Here is a 14,758-nt window from a genome sequence, read left to right as displayed (position 1 = left end):
GTGGCCTGGTGATCTTTGACCTTGAAATGATCAGTCAATTCTCCAACAGAATGGGAAGAAAATTAAGTTTGTTTACACCAAAATGTAATACTAACATGGAGGGAAATAAGAAAAGAAATCCATTCGAGTTGTAATTCCTATTTTCAATTGCTTAATACAATCTAAAATGATAAAGAATACTTATGGTCATGTGCCTGTTATGCAGTCCCAATGCAAATTGATGAGGTCACAAAATGACCTCCTTGATCTGACCTCTCCCATGATGATGGGCACCGAGTACTAGCCAAACAGTTTTGCTTCGCCAAGAGAACTAGTTATTTTGGGATTCTCAATCAATGACACCTCATCTTTTTAAAGTATTTTGACTCAGAGAGTAACAGCCACTTCTTGACCAGAAGTTTGTGGTGTGAAGGCCCACACTCAATGACCGAGCCAGAACGCCATTATTGAAGGCCTTTGAATGAGAACGAGACCTTGCCAATTCGGTCTGGTTCGTCCATGTTGACATTCGGGATGGCCATGCACCACTCAGGAAAGAGTAGGAGGTTCGATGGAAAAATCATGATCAAAATTCCCTCGATAAATGTTGTGACATAACCTATGGACAAATTAATCACTCGTCAGCATTTGAGGGACATTTATGTAGAATGGCTGTCACACTTGCTCATGTAAAAACAGATTCTGTAGTTAAAATAAAAATGCGAATGTCTTTAGCATGTTTCAATGATGTGACAGAAACACTACAATCTCTCCCTTCAGGAAAAGCTGAGAGGTCTGGCACCTGTTCCAGTGGAGTGGGTATAAAAAAAAGATCCAGCCTATTTTCTCTGCAGGAAAGGAATACAATACATTGAGATTATGAGATGAGAAAAAAAAACAAATTAAGTTTCATCCCAAAATAGGTTATCACTCAGTAATCCCTTTATATTTATATTTGATGCCATCGCCAACAGTCAGATTGCCCTTTTACTAAGAGTCACTTGCTTTATTGCATCAAGTCAAACTGACAACAATTCAACTCAGCTGGTACTTCATATCAAGCATAATCCCAATTAGTCTTCAATTGTCTCCATCTAAAACAAAAATATATTTCTACCAGGCAGTGCCGCAGGTGTCCTACTTCATATACCAATCAGTAAGATCACTATCGTAGAACTGCACAGCACAGGAATGGGCCCTTCGGCCCACGATGCTCTGCCGAACATGATACCAAATTAAACTAATCCCTTCTGCCTGCCCTTGGTCTATATCCTTCCATTCCTTGCATAGTCATGTGCTTATCTAAAAGTCCCTCAAATGACCCAACTGCGTCTGCCTACATCACTGCCCCGGCAGCATGTTCCAGGCTCCTACTACTCTCCGTGGAAAAAACTTGACCCTCTCACCTCCTTTGAACTTTGACCCTCTCACCTTAAATGCATTATCTCTAGTTTTAGACATTTCAGCTCTCAGAAAAGATTCTATCAACCCTATCTATACATCTCATAATTTTATAGACTTCTATCAAGCCTCCCCTCAGCCTCCATTGATCAAGAGAAAACAACTGGAATTCTACTAGCATCTCCTTATAGCTCATACCCTCTAACCTAGGCAGCATCCTGGTAAACCTCTTCTGCACCCTCCCCAAAGCTTCCACACCTTTCCTGTTATGTGGCGACTAGAATCGAATGCAGTATTCTAAGTGTGGCCTAACCAAAGTCTTATAAAGCTGCAACATGACTTCCTGACTTTGTTGTACTCAATTCCCTGACCAAAAAAGATAAGCATGCCATATGCCTTCTTTCCCACCCTATCTATTTGCGTGGTCACTTGCAGGGAGCAATGGACTTGAACCCCAAGACCGTTCTGTGTATCAATGCTGTTCAAGGTCCTGCCATTAACTGTAGGCGTTTCCTTAACATTTGATCGCTCAAAGTGTAGCACATCACACTTACCAGGATTAAATTCCATCTGTATTTCTCCACCCTTATCTTCAACTGATCTATATCCTTTGACAACCTTCTACATTATCCACAATTCCAGCAATCTTTGTCTTATCTGCAAACTTACTAACCCGCCCATCTACACTTTCATCCAAGCCATTTGTGTAGATTACAAACAGCGGAGGTCCCAGTACGGATCTCTGTGGAACACTATCAGTCATGGACCTCCAGCCTGAAACACATCCTTCCACCACATGCAAGGCAAGTGTGACTCTATGTGGACACGTCGGAGCTAGGGGGGAGCTCTTTGTCTGTGTGTGTGTGTACCTTCAAATGGATGTAGCAAATGCAGTGACCTGTACATATTTTCTGATGTATTCGATTGTTGGTCTGCAGTTATGCTTTCCAACATATTAAAAAATGATGGGTGTAGTGTTCAATGGTTTATTTAGCTGTGTTTGATTTTGTAACTGCAGTCACTAAGTTTTGTTCACTGCTTGATTGCTTAGCATTTGGGTGGAACTAGAATGTTAAACCAGAACGTTAAGCATTGACACCACACAGGAAACTTTGCCTTGCCAGGAAGGAAAGATTACATCTGAGACACAGCACAAGTGAGTATAATCTCCGGATTACTACCTGAGCCACGAGCAAACTGGCAGAAGGTCAACAAGATTAAAGAGAGAAACATGTGGTTCAAAGATTGATGTGGGAGAAACGGGCTTGAATTCATGGGATACTGACACCAATAGTGGGGAAGGAGGGAGCTGTTCCAATGGGATAGGCTCCACCTGAATCATACTGAAGAATCACATGACGAGGACAGTGGATAGGGCTTTAAACTAAATAATGGGAGTTTGGGTCCCGTGCATGGAAAATTATGAAAAAAATTAAAGTGGGGGCGGGGTCTCAGCAGATGTTGTTAAAGATTCCAGAACAAGTAATAAGATTGAAAATGTAGAAAGAGTTGGGGATCTTCAGATTCAGTAGAGAAAGGGACAGCTATGAGACGGGGCGGAGGTGGGGGGGGGGGGGGAGGCAATGCAGGACAGAGGATGGTGCACTTAAATGCTCATAAGATATGAAAAAAGATAAGTGAGCCTGTAGCTCAGATTGAAATTAGCAGGTACGATCCCTTTATTTATTAATAGGATGAGGGCATCGCTGGCCAGAGGGTAGTTGAGTGTCAACCAAATTGCTGTGGGTTTGGAGTTACATGTAGGAAAGAACAGGTAAGGATGGCAGTTTCCTTCCCTAAAGGACAATAGTGAACCAGGTCATGTTTTTCCTGACAATTCCAATCAATTCATGGTCATCATTAGAGTCTTAATTCCAGATATTTTATTATATTCAAATTCTACCAATTACAGCGGTGGGATTTGAACCCAGGTCCCCAGAATGTTATCTAGGTCTCTGGAATAACAGTCCAGCGATAATACCACTAGGGTATCACCTCCCCTACGTTCTGGGTATCACAGGGACATGGCTGCAAGAGGGTCAGGGCTAAGAACTAAATATCCAAGGATTCACATCTATTGAAAGGGCAGGCAGATGGGCAGAGGGGTCAAGGTCACCTTGTGAGTAAAATATTAAATTAAACTGATAATGAGAATTGATACAGAGTTAGAAGGCATAGGATCTGTGAGTGTAGAGTTGAGCAACTACAAAGGAAAAAGCCTCTTATTGGAGTTCTGTAGCCCTCCCTTCAGGAGTCAGGATGTAGAGTCAAAAATAACTCAGGAGATAGAAAAGGTGTACAAGAAAGGCTCTTACAAAATAATGAATGCGCAAGTGGACTGGGAAAATCAGCAGATCTCAAGAGAAGGAATTTCTGGAATGTCTACAAAATTATTTATTTTCGGAGCAGCTTGCAACAGAGTCCAATAGGGAAAATAGTATGAGAGATAATGGGAACTGCAGATGCTGGAGAATTCCAGGATAATGAAATGTGAGGCTGGATGAACACAGTAGGCCAAGCAGCATCTCAGGAGCACAAAAGCTGACGTTTCGGGCCTAGACCCTTCATCAGAGAGGGGGATGGGGAGAGGGAACTGGAATAAATAGGGAGAGAGGGGGAGGCGGACCGAAGATGGAGAATAAAGAAGATAGGTGGAGAGTGTGTAGGTGGGGAGGTAGGGAGGGGATAGGTCAGTCCAGGGAAGACGGACAGGTCAAGGAGGTGGGATGAAGTTAGTAGGTAGCTGGGGGTGCGGCTTGGGGTGGGAGGAAGGGATGGGTGAGAGGAAGAGCCGGTTAGGGAGGCAGGGACAGGTTGGACTGGTTTTGGGATGCAGTGGGTGGGGGGGAAGAGCTGGGCTGGTTGTGTGGTGCAGTGGGGGGAGGGGACGAACTGGGCTGGTTTAGGGATGCAGTGGGGATACATTCCACATTAAGCAGAGGTTCACCTGCACATCTGCCAATGTGGTATACTGCATCCACTGTACCCGGTGCGGCTTCCTCTACATTGGGGAAACCAAGCGGAGGCTTGGGGACCGCTTTGCAGAACACCTCCGCTCAGTTCGCAACAAACAACTGCACCTCCCAGTCGCAAACCATTTCCACTCCCTCTCCCATTCTCTTGATGACATGTCCATCATGGGCCTCCTGCACTGCCACAATGATGCCACCCGAAGGTTGCAGGAACAGCAACTCATATTCCGCCTGGGAACCCTGCAGCCATATGGTATCAATGTGGACTTCACCAGTTTCAAAATCTCCCCTTCCCCCACTGCATCCCAAAACCAGCCCAGTTCGTCCCCTCCCCCCCACTGCACCACACAACCAGCCCAGCTCTTCCCCCCCACCCACTGCATCCCAAAACCAGTCCAACCTGTCCCTGCCTCCCTAACCGGTTCCTCCTCTCACCCATCCCTTCCTCCCACCCCAAGCCGCACCCCCAGCTACCTACTAACCTCATCCCACCTCCTTGACCTGTCCGTCTTCCCTGGACTGACCTATCCCCTCCCTACCTCCCCACCTACACTCTCTCCACCTATCTTCTTTACTCTCCATCTTCGGTCCGCCTCCCCCTCTCTCCCTATTTATTCCAGTTCCCTCTCCCCATCCCCCTCTCTGATGAAGGGTCTAGGCCCGAAACGTCAGCTTTTGTGCTCCTGAGATGCTGCTTGGCCTGCTGTGTTCATCCAGCCTCACAGTTTGTTATCTTCCAATAGGGAAAAGGCAGTTCTGGATTTTGTGATGCATGTAAGGCAGACTTGATTAGGGAGCTTAAAATGAAGGAACCCCCTTGAGGCCAATGAACATAATGTGTTAGAACCCACCCTGCAGTTTGAGTGGGAGAATCTGGAATCGGATGTAATGGTAAAACAAAAGGTAGCTATAAAGAGGGAAGAGCTGGTCAGCATTGATTAGAAGAGGAGCCTGGTACAGAAGATGGTGGAACAGCAGTGGCAGAGGTTTTGGGAGGGAATTTTGGGAGGCACAGCAGAAATTCATCCCAAGGGGAAAAAGAAACATACTAAGGAGATGACAAGGCAACCAGAGCTGACAAGGGAAGCATAAAGCAAAGGAAAAAGCATACAATGTGGGGAAGCCAGAGGGTTCAGAAGCCCTTAAAAGACAGCAGGAAATGACTAAGCAAAAAAGGGGAGGAAGATGAAATACAAGAGTAAGCTAACTGGTAATCTAAAAGAAGATTGCAAGCGTTTTTTGGGCGGATATCTAATAGGTAAGAGAGAGGCAACAGTAGATATTGGACTGCTGGAAGATGAGGCTGGCAAGTAGTAATGAGGAACGAAGAATGGCATAGGAACTGAACAGATACTTTGCATCAATCTTCGCAGCGGAAGATGTCAGTCACATACTAGAACTTCAAGAGAGTAAGGGGGCAGAGGTAAGTGCAGAGGCCATCAGTAAGGACAGGGTGCTGTGGAAGATAAAAGGTCTGAAGGTGGATAAGTTACCCAGACCATATGGATTATATTCTGGAGTTCTGAAGGAGATAGATGAGGACATTGTAGAGGCATTGGTGTTGATCTTTCAAGAATCATTGGAGTCGGGGAAGGTCTCAGAAGACTCAAAAAATGGCTAATGTAACACCCCTGCTGAAAAAGGGAGGGAGGCAGAAGACAAGAAATTATGGGCTGGTTTCCCCGACCATGGTCATCAGTAAGATTTCAGAGTCCACTGTTAAGAATGAGATTGCGGAGTGCTTGAAAGTGCAGGGCTGTGTCAGCTCAGCTTTGTCAAGGGGAGGTCATGCCTGTCAAACGTGTAAAAATTCTTTGACAAAGTAATGGGCATGTTAGACAAAGAACAGCCAGTGGACATGCTCTATTTGAATTTCCAGGAGGCGTTTGATAAGATGCTGCACAGGAAGCTGCGAAATAAGATCAGGCACTGTGGTGTTAGAGGTAAGGTACTGGTATGGATACAGAATTGACTGACTGGCAAAAGGCACAGAGTGAGATAAAGGGGTCTTTTTCAGGATGGCAGCCAGTGACTAGTGGAGTTCCTTGGAGGAGGTGGGGGGGGGGTGCAGAGGGGGAGGCTCAGTATTGGGGCCACAACTATTCACATCATGAATTAACCATCTGGCTGAAGGAAATGAGGGCACTGTTGCCAGATTTGAAGACGACAAAAATACAAGTGGAGGGACAGCTAGTGTTGATAAAGTGGAGAGGCTGCAGAAGGACTTAGACCGAGCAAGTCGGCAAATGAGTGGTAGAAGAAATGCAATGGAGGACAGTGTGAGTTTGTGCACTATGGTATGAAGAATAGAGGCATAGACTATTCTAAATGGGGAAAGGCTTCAGAAATCTAATGCATAAAGCGACTTGGGAGTGCTAGTTAAGAATTCTCTTAAGGCTAGCATGAAGGTTCAGACTGTCATTAGGAAGGCAAATGTAATGTTAGCATTCATATCATTCAAGGGGGCTGCAATGCAAGAGCTGACACGTATTGCTGAGGCTGTTTAAGGCTCTCGTCAGACCGCACTTGAAACATTGTGCAGTTTCCTCATCTAAGAAAGGATGTGCTAGCCATGGAATGGTCCAAAAGAAGTTGAAAGGAATAAGCCCAGGGGATGAATAGCTTGTCATATGAGGAGTGGTTCAGGACTTGGGTCTGTGATAGATGGAATTTAGAAGGATGAGGGGAAATCTGGTTGAAACTTAAAGAATACTGAGAGGTTTGGATAGAGAGGGTGTGGAGTAGATGTTTCCACTCGGAAGACAAACTCGGACTTGAGGTCACAGCCTCAGAGCGAAGGGACAACCCTTTAGAACTGAGATGAGGAGGAATTTCTTCAGCTAGAAGATGGTTGATCTGTGGAACTCATTGTTGCAAAGCACTGTGGAGGCCAAGTCATTCAATGTATTTCAGACAGAGATAGATAAGCTCTTCTTTGGCAATGGGATCAAGGGTTATGCGGAGAAGACATGGGAAAGGGATTGAGAAATGAATCAGTCATGATCAAATGGCAGAGAAGACTCAATGGGCCAAATAGGCTAATTGTGCTCCTATGTCTTTATGGAAACACCCAGAAAGAATCTGACACTCCCTGCAACAAAGATTGTGTAAGTTCAGAGATGTTCTGTAATTAAATTGTTTGGAAGTAAAACTGGTATCATCTCTGCCATGTTCTGAGAGAAATAAGACATACAGTTATCTGGTGAATACATGATAAAAATAGGCTATGAGAGCAGTGACAGGAAGTTTAACTTTACTATTTCAAACACCATTTCTCCCTGTTACATCGCTTGTGTAGCACTGTTAATTTTGTTGATTTCTAGTTTCAACATAACAAAGATTCACCAGCGAAAATGATCTCGTCAGTCAAAATTGCAACTCACAAATATGCTTGTGCCTGACAATTCATTCTCAAAAAAACTGCTCATGCTTACAAAGAAGAAAGCAAAATTAATTTGGTTAAAAACAAGCTGGAATAATAATTTGTAATGTGAGCATGAGCAAGGACTCTGATTAACCTGTGGGAGATGTCCACAAAATAACTTCAATGTAATGAAGAATTTTCATTACTACTACAATATGAAATTTAGAATTTAGTAATTTGATGCTTGTGATTATTGTATTACACTTATGGCAGACAAAGGGAGCTGGAAAGATGTAATGATAAATAGCACTAGGGCAAATTTTATGAAATCCAATTGTTTAGGTGTTAGATTACTGAATATATTATATTTCATCAATAAAAGATTAGCTATTTCCAGATACATGAGTTCCAAAATTAAACACTTCATGAAATTTTCTGCAATTGGCTGATAGTGTACCATTGAACAAACAATGAGATTAAGTGGTTGTAGATAAAACAGGTATTTCTCCAGGGTCACACATCAAGAATTACCTGCATGCAATGTGCACGTATTGTACAATCATATTCTCAGTTTCAAAGTACAGCATTCACAGGACCATGCATCGGAAAATCAAGCCATTTCTTTCTGAACATAAAGAGTGGCTCAGGCATTGTTTCAGTTCGGAAAATGTTTGGGAGTTACCTTTTCATTATGTTCAAAATAGGTAACTTAGTCTCCCTACTCCAGAAACTAACATGACAGCAAATTATATGGTAAACCAATTTGAGATAAATGCAGAAAAGACATGATTTCTACTGGAGGTAATGTAGAGCCAAATTTAGCTTGGTAATGCTGCTGTGAAGCACCTTCAGACATTTTGTAATATTAAAGGCACCGTACTAATGCAAATTGTTCTTGTTGTAATAGAAAAGGACAATATTGAAACAAATAAACAGAAAACAACTGAAAATAAAATTTCACAAAGCAAGACTCAATTTGCTTGCATATTGAAACAATGCAGCATCCTCTTGAGTATGCTGTAAGCACTCTTCAGACACCTGGAGCTGGAAGTGTAGTCCCCACCAAGGTCAGGGTTAGTGGCAGACAGGAGCTAAAAACAATTCTGTGTGCCAGTCCCCTAATTCCATGTTGCCACTTTTGTTGAGGTAGTATCAGCACCACCTGTTTGCATTGGCAGGTAGGCAATCCAGCTTGTTAAGAGCAGATCCAATGCTGAGTAAAGGAAACCAATAAGCATGCCAGTCAGCTTCCAAGTTCCTGCAAGCATCAGTTCAGGTCCCTGGAGATTGGCACCCAGACACAGGCTGGGGGTGGAGCTCCAGCATTCTGTAGGTGTAGTCCAATAGGAGGACCTCCATCACACCAAACTCTCTTCCCACCTCTTAACGGTGGTGGGTTAACTGTCAAGTCTAGTTATTTTTAATTCAATGTTTATAGAAAGTTGAGACAGGGGCACCCTTATTTTGAAGCATAATTTCTCTTAGTCAACCTCCATTAAACCCTACTGCTCCTTTCAAGGTAGATCACCTCTGAGTGGCCATCAAGCTTCAGGAATCCACCTAGTCTCCTCAATTGAATAGCAAACCTTGCCATTTCAGGGGGAATTTATGACTGACCAGCATCCCCTAGGACAGGTTCAGGAGAACAACACTGACCAATACTGACCCCCAACATTACCAGAAGGAAATTTGAATTTTTAAAAGGTAAAGGTTATGCTTTGGCCAGTTTATCATAGGATGGGATTGAGGTCAATGCAAGCTTCTGGTAATTCGCAATTCTTCCTCTATCGTCAAATCACCTGGGGTATATTTTAAATTATTAACTGTCACCAGTAAATCACCAGTTCTCTTCAATTAATTAATTTTCTCGCACAGCTCATTAAAGGCAATGCAGACCACCAACAGTGAGGGAGCAGTAGGGGAAAGGAGATGAAAGCTAAATAAAATGGAGTTGGAAGGTTAGATAAAGCACTCTGGCCCCAATATTTTGAGTTTATGCCTTAGAAAGAATTTAAGTGGCTATTAGTGGTACATTCTAATATATTTTCTACGATAGAAAAGGGCTGTCTGTCATATTAACTACTACTACTACCATCAGTAACTTTACAAAATAATTAAACATTGATGAAGCTGGCTCTGTCTATCCTTTGAGCTTTGTCGTCTTCATTTAACTGTAAGATAATTAGCTGTGATCAGAAATTTACATTGTTCTTAAAAATGCTCCTAATTCCATAGTACACCTGAAACTCTGAAACGACTCAGTTATGCTTATGTTCTACTGACAAATTGGGAGCAAGAGACTTGCACAACCATAAAATCAATTAAATTGGCTTTGCCCTGAAAAATAATGCCGTTTTGCACTACTCACTGAGCTTTCACTGTTAATACTACCACTAAAAAAGCCAAGCATTGATCGCTTTCACACAATGTGCCATTTGTCATTAATCACTGCCAATGCATCTGTTTGTCCACAACTTGCGTTCAGGTTTCAGTAGGCACCATAGACGTTGTTGCTTCATCTAACAATATTGAATTTCCATGTAGCTAGATTGTTCTTCAATACTTGAGGCTGTTGACAGTGAAATGGTTAAAACTATTAAAAACTCTTGATTAGTTAAAGTTGCACCTACTTAAACATAGGTGTATAGGATTAGAACGCAACTGCAGCCATTTGTTTCTTATACGTACATACTTGTGGAGGGAGTTCCCGACATTTTTCAATGATGGTGTAAAATTGTGAGTTAAAACAATTAGTGGCATTTGTGCAAAAGGTGCTATGCCAAGAGAAATAAATACGAATCAAATTGAAACATGCAATATGCTAAATAATTCTCTCTTGGCCAATCAGGAGCTTTCCTCATAGAATCTCCAAGAAGTATTCAGGAGGATCAGGCATCAAGGGGAGACATATTGGATCACAGAATGGTTAAGGTACAGAAAGAGGCCAGACAGCCCATCATGTCTATCCTAGATGTTAAAAGGAACAATTTACTGAGTGCAAATACCTGACCTTGGCCACCTTTCCCAGTATCTCAGTTCATTTTTCCTTTTAAAGTAAACAATCTAATTCCTTTTGAAAGCTTGGAGACCCTGCGCCTGGATCTCAATTTTTTACCAATGAAACATTTATCCACATCTATTCTGTCCAGACCTGACAAGACTACCTCTACGCAATTCTAACTTCTCCAATCTCTCCTTATAACTGCAGATTCTCACCTATAGAACCATTATCATGAATCTTTTCTGCTGCCTCCTCAATCTTATAATATCATATCTAACATGTAACACACAGAATTGGATACAATACTCCAATTAAGGCTGAACCAGTGCAATTTATAAGGTTAACCTAACTTCCTTATTTTTGTACTCTATGCCCCGACTAAAAAACCTTAGAATTATATATGTTTTATTAACTGCTCTCTCAACTCGTCCTGGCACTTATCATGAACATATGTACATTTATGTTCAGGTCCCGCTACTCCAGCATCCCTTTTAGAATGGGACCCTTTGTTTCATGTTATTATCTTTGCATCCTTCCTACGAAACTTAATCACTCTCTATTTCACTACATTAAATTTCTTTTGCTACTTGTTCACTATTCAATAAATCTGTTTATGTCCTTTTGTGGTTGTACACTATCCTCTTCATAGCTATTGTGATGTTTTGCACTAACCTCCTCATGGTTCATGAAACTTCTAAGTTTTGTTTCATTTGCAAATTTTAGAATTGTGCTTAGTATACCAAGGTTTAGGGCATTAAGAAATATCAGAAGCCTGAACACAGCCCAAAGGGGAAATTCCAATGTAAGCTTTCCCACAGTGTAGAATGCATTTATTTTTCTCTGTTGCCTATCATTCTGTCAATTTCGTGTTCACATTGCTACGCCACTTTTATTTCATGATCTGTAACACTGCTGACAATTCTCTTTGGCACTTTATTAAATGTGTTTTGGAAGTCCATACACATTACATGAACTGCATTATTCTCGTAAACCCTCTCCGTTATCTCATAAAAAAAACCTCAAGAAGTTAGTTTAACACAAGTTGCCTCAGAAAATCCATGCTAAATTTCCATAATTAACCTGCATTTATCTGGGTGACTCCTAATATTATTTGTAATTATTGCTCCCAGTGGCTTTTCCATACCCACAGTTAAACTGACAGGGTTTCTCTTTCCACCTTTTCTTGAACAAGGGTGTAACATTTGCAAGTCTCTAGTTCTATGGCACCATCCTTGAGTCTAAGAACTCTATGGCCACAATTTCCACACTTACTTCTCTCAATATTCTTGAACATATCCTATCCAGCCCTGTTTCCTTATCAACACTTAAGTACAGATAGTCCATCTACAACCTTATCCTTATCAATTTTAAACCTTAACAGTTTCCATGGGTTTGAACTAACAACCTATTCCAGCCCACATTAGAAACCGAAAAATAAAATCACCAATTGATACTTTAACAAAATGGTACAGAGTAGAGGAGCTCCTGACTTGCAAAGATAATCATTAATGTTAATAATATTGATTGTGCAAAGATCTTGCATTTTCCATTGGCGTACTGAAAGATAACAACAATAGTGAGCTGTGATAAATGAAAAGTCAATACTATTTGAGTTTCCTCTGCGTAAATCACTTGTCTTTTTTGAATCAAAATAAATACTGTAATTGTTTAATTAGCCTTAAATGCAATGATATTTGTGTTTATATAATGCCTTACTGATCTTGCCAAAATGTCTCTAAGTATATTGACTGTCTTAATGTAGGCAAACACAGCAATCATGCAAGCTCCCACAAAAAGCCATCGGGAGGGATAGAATAATCTGTTGCTTTCACAGTGGCCTGAGCTAAATGAGCGAGTGCGGGCAGAGTACCCGCAGAACTTGGCGCACCTCTTCGAAAGATTTCCTCAGGCTGCTCAAAGTCCGGCGAACAAGAATGCAAGCGGAGCACACCTCATCCTAAACACTACAGTTAGCCTGAGATGTTTGGGTTAAGTCTGGCAAAAAAAAACAAATGCTTCTTTTGCCATCACAGCTACAGAGTAAGCTGACTGCCTTTACCAGGTGCCTGCAGGCAGACGATAACGTTTGGGATCATGATCCGCTTGAGATGCAAAAGATTTAACCACCGGGGTCAGTTCTCCCCAGGACCCACTGAAGAGACAGCCCCAAAGCCAGAATTAAACAGACAACCCCTACCTTTCTGTACACCAACATGTTGGGAGAGCTCTCTTCGGGCTCATTAGCCCTACACGTCGCTTGTTCAGTCGATCCCTGGGCCATGCCAGGACTTTGTGCGGGACTCTAAAATCAGAGAGAAATCGGTGACAAGCCGTGCTCGCAGGAGCTTCGCACAGAAAGTATATAATCCTGCAACAACAAAAAAATCTGCACCACACTCAAAGGAGAATTAAGGAGCGTCGCCTTGGCATCTGAATGAATGACAATCAGCTAAAGGTAGACAGAGCAAGGAAGGAATCAGTTGGAACACTGGGGGAAGGGGGTATAATGATTGCCAGGGGCGAGATGCCAAACCTGCAGAATCTTATTCTGTAAATATTAAATAGCGCCGACCCGAGTTGTCCCCAGTTGGCGCACTGGCTGCAAACTATTTTTAACTCCACAGATGGAATGGGGAGGGGGTGGTGTGGAGGAGACAGGACAAGTATTTGCGAAGAAGACGCATTATTAAAAGAGCTTTTATGTTTAAAGGTAAGTAACGTTAATCAGAACACTCACCCATCATAGCAGCCCCAAACAACAGCAGACGTTTAAAGATACAGTGAATATAAATAAATATATACATGCACACGCACACACATTTTTTCCTTCATCGTCTGCCCCGTACCGTACCTTAGCAACCGAGGAATGACTTTTTCTCCCCCCTCTCCGTTCCCCCTTCTTTCCAGCGGCGGCAGAAGAATCAGGCAACGATGAGCATAATTAGCTGGTGGAAGTGGAAGCAATCTGTTGAGGTGGATTGTTTCCCCTTGTTTGTTTTATTGTTTGAGCTCGGCTTGCTCTGGAGGCTGGATCCCAGGTGAGTGAGTGGATGTGTGTGTGTCAGAGAGAGAGAGAGAGAAAGAGATGGAGCTCAATTCTGACTGTTCTGCACTCACTCACTCACTCGTTCCTTTATCACTCACAACTGCAACAAATGCAGCTGCAGCGCCCACTGACGCTCCCCGGCACTCCACAGCACCTCACGGTCTTTTAAGGCAGCTCAAGATCTATTTCCCCCCTCCCCCCACGCCCCGAGATCCCCTTGTTTAAAAAAATACGCTGGGTAAACATTTGCGCCGCAACACCAGTTCCTACAGCTGCTCTAGTTAATCTCGGCGATGGTTTATTTTCTTTGCTCTGAAGCGCGAGTTTCATTTCAATTGTAGGACCATGCTGTCACAAGATTTTGATGGGGCTACATTCTACAGTAACTTTAACCAGAGCCAAGCCGAAACGTGCAAGTGCCCAATGACGACTGCACTTCGGTCAAGTTGATGCTATTTCAGCGCCCTGAGCACCGAAGTAGCGGAAATTTGACTACCTCTGAAGGTTTACCCATCTCTAACTTGATGTATTTTGATTTTGTGGTAATCTGATGCATTTTCCAACAATTTGGGCACGGTCTTATGGCCTGTGTTGATGCGAAAATTGCTAATTTTTACAGAAAAGATCGTGGAGCTCGTCATAAAGGATCACGTGAAATCTTCTGATCCGTGAGCAAAGTACTCGTTTTAAATTATCCAGAGAAAGAGCACATTTTTAACATCTCGGTAATAAGAACTTGAGAAAGATACGAGCTGATGGAGCGCTTAGTCTTGCATTCATGTGGACAGAATCACAAACGAAGCAGACAAAAATTCAAAAGAAACAACAATTTTTGGCAAGTGGACTCTAACTGGTCAAGCAGTGGGAGCAAATGTTCGAATCTGCAGTGAAAACAACAAATGCTGGGAGTCACAGCAGGTCAGACAGCATCCATGGAGAGAGAGCAAGCTAATATTTTGAGCCTGGATGACTGTTCATCGCAGCTGAAGTGAAGT

At 42.5% G+C, this 14,758-nt stretch overlaps 1 protein-coding gene across 3 annotated transcripts in view; it reads right to left on the bottom strand.

Annotated features, from left to right (window-relative positions):
* Positions 1-14,340, bottom strand: part of LOC125455913 (regulator of G-protein signaling 6-like) — a 516,870-nt gene extending 502,530 nt beyond the window's left edge. Inside the window, exons 1-3 of one of the 3 annotated variants that reach the window (XM_048538464.2) lie at positions 14,260-14,340; positions 13,569-13,744; positions 12,915-13,019 (exon numbers count right to left, since the gene is read on the bottom strand). In XM_048538464.2, the coding sequence (XP_048394421.1) occupies positions 12,915-12,998 (84 nt within the window). In that variant the 5' untranslated portion in view covers positions 12,999-13,019; positions 13,569-13,744; positions 14,260-14,340. Of the gene's footprint in view, positions 1-12,914; positions 13,020-13,568; positions 13,861-14,259 lie in introns of those variants that run through there. The other 2 variants (XM_048538465.2, XM_048538466.2) reach the window with 2 other exon arrangements.
* Positions 14,341-14,758: the final 418 nt, after the last annotated feature.

The sequence above is a fragment of the Stegostoma tigrinum genome, chromosome 10, assembly GCF_030684315.1.
Source record: "Stegostoma tigrinum isolate sSteTig4 chromosome 10, sSteTig4.hap1, whole genome shotgun sequence".
NCBI classification, from domain to species: domain Eukaryota; kingdom Metazoa; phylum Chordata; class Chondrichthyes; order Orectolobiformes; family Stegostomatidae; genus Stegostoma; species Stegostoma tigrinum.
This window is presented reverse-complemented; position numbering and strand designations above follow the sequence as displayed.